The sequence below is a fragment of the Citrus clementina genome, unplaced genomic scaffold (assembly GCF_000493195.1).
Source record: "Citrus clementina cultivar Clemenules unplaced genomic scaffold, Citrus_clementina_v1.0 scaffold_5, whole genome shotgun sequence".
Classification (NCBI taxonomy): Eukaryota; Viridiplantae; Streptophyta; class Magnoliopsida; order Sapindales; family Rutaceae; genus Citrus; species Citrus x clementina.
The window spans coordinates 21101666-21107810 of record NW_006262201.1 but is presented as its reverse complement, the minus strand read 5'-3'; the positions used below and the strand labels follow the sequence as shown (position 1 = coordinate 21107810).

Genomic DNA, 6145 nt, shown 5'->3' with positions numbered 1-6145 from the left:
AAAGGAATTAAGATGGACTAAGAAGAATAAATCCCAGAAATTAAATCACAATACAAGACCCCCTGCCTTCTTTCCTTTGCCCTCTGAATAGAAAGAAACTTGACTTCAAACACCAGAGTACTGCAACCTTTAAAGCTATTGATTATGCGCACTACGTAGTCACGGCGCCCGTTTACATTTTTGCAAAGTAAATGCTTCTTATTAATATGAGCGACTAGATCACATGTATGTATCCTCCAAAAATTATCAATTACAACATGTGACACCTCAATAACTCTACTTTTTATTTCTGTGGAAGATTGTCGATGTTTACATAACAACAAACTAAGTTTACCATTCGTCACAGATCAACCGGTATGTTAGTAACTGTGATCTTATTTTGAAAGCATAACCATAAAAGTGCTGGGTAAGCACCCACTTATATTCAACAGCTAATGAGTTCATTCAAAAAGCAGCAATGAATTAGAGGCCAAAACATACCCTAAATACAACATGTGACACCTCAATAACTCTACTTTTTATTTCTGTGGAAGATTGTGGATGTTTACATAACAACAGACTAAGTTTACCATCCGTCACAGATCAACCGGTATGTTAGTAACTGTGATCTTATTTTGAAAGCATAACCATAAAAGTGCTGGGTAAGCACCCACTTATATTCAACAGCTAATGAGTTCATTCAAAAAAGCAGCTATGAATTAGAGGCCAAAACATACCCTAAATACGGAGGAAACTAACAATTAATCAGAATTCATAAGAAAGCAAGGTTTACAAACAAATTACAAATCCCAAAAACAATTAAATATATACGATAAAAGAAGCAGCGCTCATCAATAGAAACAAAATCAGGAAAAAAAAAATTACTGACCTTCTTTATCCCATATTTGCAGAGGTTTGCTCCTACAAATTTCCAAAGAATCCGACATAAAAAAAGATGAGGGTGGATTACAAAATTTTAAAAAATAATTATAATATAAAATTTAAAAAAAAAAGCACCCAAAAGAGAGTAGAGAAAGAGAAGTTACCCAAGGCTGTATAAGATTGACAAGAATCCTGATTGAAATGTGTTCTTGAACATCTTTGGACAATCTCTACAATCACAATCAAGAAAACAAAACAAAAATATATATTATTAATTGAATCTCTAGCAAAGTTTTTTTTTTTCCTTTTATCTTTTTTCAACATTAAAATAAATTTTGAATAGAAATCCCTACCAACTTGACCCAGACAATCGATGATGATTCCTGTTCCTATTTGATCCTCGGGAAACAACAACAAGTTTCTTCTTCCTATTCCAATTGAATTGAGAATTGATTCTTTTTTTTTTAACTTATTGTTTGTTAGAATTGAAGGATTTTGGGCAAATAAATTTAAGCAAGCCCAACCCCAATCCATAATCAATCTCTTCAGTTGTTAGTTTTACGTTAGGGGTATTTTTGTAATTACATATTTTCCAATGCGAAGCAATTAGAGGGCCTTAGGCTTCTGGGCTCCTGCCTGCAATTCAATGTTCGCCACTACTGGGCTTCTACCTTCCATAGGGCTCATTTAAATCTTATCTTAAATATGTGTGGATTAGAGACGTATTTTTCTTCGAAAAGGAGTAAATTTTTTTGAGATGATACTCTATGGGTCTGTGGATTATATTACAAGTAAATATATTTAGACTTTTAATAATGTTATACTTAGTTGAGATACTTATTTTGTATTCTAACTAAAATGGCAAACGATGTGTGATGCAACAGAAGTTTAAAATTTAAAATATTTTGTTGATTTTAGAAAATACTAGAATAAAGAACAAACTAAATTCACGTTGATTCAAAAGAATTCCATAAATTTAGGAGTTAAAACTCATTGATTCCGCAAAATACCGAGAATTAACTTAACTCAAATATTCACACAGAGATTTGAAAATTAAAAATGTTATTGAACTTGAATATGCCCTTAAAGGCTACAAGAGGGAGCTATTTATATTAGTAGTAACTATCTTAAATCATGAAGTAAAAGGAAAACAAAATTCTAAATTGGAAAGGAAACAAAATTCTAAATTGGATAGGAAATTAAAAGTCCTAAACGTTAGTTGATAATGAAACATATCATAGTATAATATGGATTCCTACTCTGCATCATTTCCCCAAGATGGAGAGAATTCACCCTCAAATTCGGATTGTCAGCAATAACATCTTCATCGTGATCACCTCTATAAGGAATAAGATGCTTGACATTGAATACATCTGTAGTGTGGATATCACTAGGAATTAACGCATGACTAATGGTTTGGGCAAATAAATTTAAGCGAGCTCGGCCCCAATCCATAATTGATCTCTTCAGTTTTCAATTTTATGTTAAGGGTATTTTTGTAATTACATATTTTCCAATGGGAAGTGATCGATGCTGGGGCTGGGCCTCAGGCTTTTGGGCTCATGCCTGCAATTCATTGTTCAACCACTACTGTGCTTCTACCTTCCATAGAGCTTATTTTAATCTTAAATATGTGGATTAAAAATCTTTTTTTTTTTTCGAAAGGAAGTAAATTTTTCTGAGCTGATGCTCGATAGATCTAAGGATTATATTACAAGTAAATATATTTAGAATCTCAATGATATTATAGTTAGTTGAGATACTTACTTTTTATTCTAACTAAAATGACAAATGATGTGTCATTATTTAATTAATTCGAGTGATAGCTACTTGTTAAGTCTGTTAGTTATATATATTAGTTAGAATATAAATTAACTATTCAAACTGAATAAGAATAACATCACTTTGAAAATTTTAGTAATTCTCATATGGAATATATCAATAGATAATAAAGAATTTTTTTTGTCTTTAATATAAAAGATTTGAGGTAAATGTTTATCAAGTTGCTCTTTTTACAAATGTGTCAATTGCACAAATCCATCTTGCCACAGCCTGTAAAGCAACTTGCTTGAGAAAATGGTGCATTGTTGTGTCGTAGTTTGAAATAAGAGAAAACTTATCGCACGTATGGCAAGCACGTGTTCGGCCAATCAAGTTTCTTGAAATGATAACAATTTTTCATTGGAAATGGGGCCCACAACATCAAAGTTGATGTTACCACCGTTCGTTCCACAAGCTATCTCCATCAGTCGTTGGGTACAGCTTGATTTGTTGGACGTACATAAAATTTTCTCCCGTGAATAATTCTCTTTGAAATATCAACACTTTATCACATCCTTTATTCGATTGGCGGGCGTGGTGAGTTTTTATTGATCGAAGATCTATTGTGGAATTCACAATTTTGTCGATAAGAGGAGTGTCACGCATACAGTTACGCACTAGATCAAGCCTTTCTTTGTCAGTTATTTTAGTCTTCAAACTAACGTAATTACATTTATCACTGCTGCAATTGTATATTAATAAATACAATGTAGATTGATTGGAACAACATGAATTTAAACTCTTGACTTTAAGTGTGTTTACGAGTCGAATTTGTGCTCAATGAGTGGCGGGAGATATTTATGTAAATCGAGTTATACGAATATTAAGTGAGTTAATGGGTCGCGTTGTTTTGATCGACACAATTATTGGAATATTAAATGAATCGTGTATTTAAATTTATCTTCTATGTTTGTTTCATTTTTTAAAATTTGACACGATGATTTAATATATGTATTTAAATTAACTTAAATTTAAAATGACATGAAACTAACAGGATAAAAAACACTCTCCACTGACTTATATTAAAGGACGGAGCTTAAAATCTAGTTTATAAGAGATAACATAAGAATAATGTGAGAAAAAAAAAACTCATAGAGGTATTTCAATCAAGTTAATGGGAAAATAACTTATTCAGTGATAGCAATTTATGGCTTTTTTATTTGCCCTTCTTGCCCTAGACTAATTATGTCCTTGTTCATTTTGCCACTTCTAGTGCCGAGGTTAACGAGGTATATTATTAAAATATCACTAATGAATGGTAAAATATATTTTCATTGCAGGGAATATTCTCCTCCTAGATCTTTAATTTTGAATTCTTGAAAATTAGGGGGGGAAAAAAATAAAAACAATAGCAAACAGTCCTTACTCCTTTACAGATATTTTTCCTCCGCTTATATATTTTTAGCACAATAGCATAATAGCACATGGTTTGCTCAGTGGTTCACATTTCCTTGTAACCTAAACTTTTGACTTCACTTCTATTTTATTTTTAAAAATGAATGATATGATTTTTTTAATTTATAGAATTCTATTTTATATCTACTCACAAAGGGTATCTAAATTTTTTAACATTTTAAAAATGTTCTTCAATCATTTTCTCTTTTTACTTTATAATTTGGATTTTCTCTTAGTTTCATTCATTTTTTTCATTGATTTTTTCTTAATAAATTAAACTCTAATTTTTTTATTACTATTCATCTTGATTTGTTGTTTTAAGAATAAATATGAAACCTAAAAGCACTTTTATAAGTTTAATGACCGATAAAAATTGATTAACATCCTTTCTTTTATTATAAGTTTTTTATCTCTCAATTATTATAACCTTGTGAAACTAATTTTGAGCAGTTGAGAACTAAAAATAAATATTTATTTAAAATTGAAAGGAAAAAAATTTGAATTACTTACCGTGAAATTGAGAAATTGAGAAATTGAGAGAGAAAGAGAAATAGAGTCAATTCAATAATTTTATTAAAAATTATTTTGAAAATAAAAGCTTAATTTAAATAAAGAGTGATGATACAGTGACAAACTCTTATATAAATTTATTTTGTATAAACTGATGTGGTATTAATTCATTGATTGAATGAAAATATAAAATAATAAAAATAAATCATGTGGATCAATTTATTTTGTACAAACTAATGTGGTATTAATTCATTAATTGAATGAATGAAAATATAAAATAATAAAAATAAATCATGTGGATCAAGTAATATTTAATTCAATCAATCTTATTATACCACATCAATTTGTATAAAATAAATTTATACAAGAATTTGTGACTATATCATTACTTTTAAATAAAAGATTTAGGAAAAAAAGAGTGACTCAATTATGGATCCAAACTCCTGCTTCTTTTCCGTATTTCCACTGTTGCCCTTCGTTCTAGTAATTTTATTCCCTACGTGTTACGGATCAGATCTCCACGTGGCATTCGTTCCCATGGTTCTTATGCCACGTGTTGCTCCCACAAAATCTGTGTTTGCTCATTGATACGTGAACCTTTCGGATTCCTAAACGTGTCGACTCCAAAAGACCAAATCGGACACGTATATACTTGAACTGGAGCTTGATTTGTGGATAAACAAGGGATATTATTGTAAATCAAAATTTCCTCTGTCGCCAAATAGGTACCATGATTTTGTTATACACACCTGTGGGACCAGATGTAACCACGTGGACCAATGACAGAGCCGTTTTAGATGGAGAGCTCACAGCCACTAAACTGATTAACAATTTTCAGCCACAAGCGACAGCTTTGACTGCATTTCATCCTATAAAAGATTGATTTTATTGAATATTAAAATGAATTTCACTAACAGTAGATTCCTTGCTTCATCTGCTTAACTAGTCGAGAAAACAAGTACCAAACGAAAGAGTTTTATTTTATTTAATCAGTTTTCTTCATCTGAGTTGCTTTTTAGGATTCAGCATCTGGGTTTTGTTCATTTTCTTCATTAACTAACCACAAGGTTTGTTTTCCGTTACTTCCTTTTTATTTTTATTTTTTCCCATTGTTTTATCGTGTACCACAATTCTACTCCTAGTGAAAAAAATTTTGTTCTTGGTATATGATTCTATTTAGAAACTAAAATTTTGAACTTTAGATGATTATGTCTTGAGGGCTGTGTTTGATCTGTGTAATTTTGAGCTTCTTTTGATGAATCTTGTAACATGGCTTCCTCATCTAGTACTGTCAGTGGAATTGTCTACCTTGCTAGGGTTTATGAGGAATTTTGTCGTGTTTTGTGTATGGTTTATGGAGAATTTTACCTGATGCCGTGATATTGTTAACTTTTTTCTTGATTGTATTTGGTAGTTGAACAGAATCTTTGAAATAATGTTTCTCTGTTCTTTTTGCCAAGACTTACGAAATGAATGAGTGATTTTGTGGTAATACACTAATACGTGACCTGTTGATCATTGTGTTTAGATATATCTCATGGAGTGGTACTTTGAGAGT

General features: G+C 30.7%; 1 protein-coding gene across 1 annotated transcript in view; it reads right to left on the bottom strand.

The window, feature by feature from the left end:
* The window catches only part of LOC18040764 (cilia- and flagella-associated protein 20), a 3189-nt gene extending 1824 nt beyond the window's left edge, over positions 1-1365 (bottom strand). Inside the window, exons 1-3 of the mRNA XM_006432341.2 lie at positions 1215-1365; positions 1026-1091; positions 869-900 (exon numbers count right to left, since the gene is read on the bottom strand). Coding sequence (XP_006432404.2) covers positions 869-900; positions 1026-1078 — 85 coding nt within the window. The 5' untranslated portion in view covers positions 1079-1091; positions 1215-1365. The remainder of the gene's footprint in view (positions 1-868; positions 901-1025; positions 1092-1214) is intronic.
* Positions 1366-6145: the final 4780 nt, after the last annotated feature.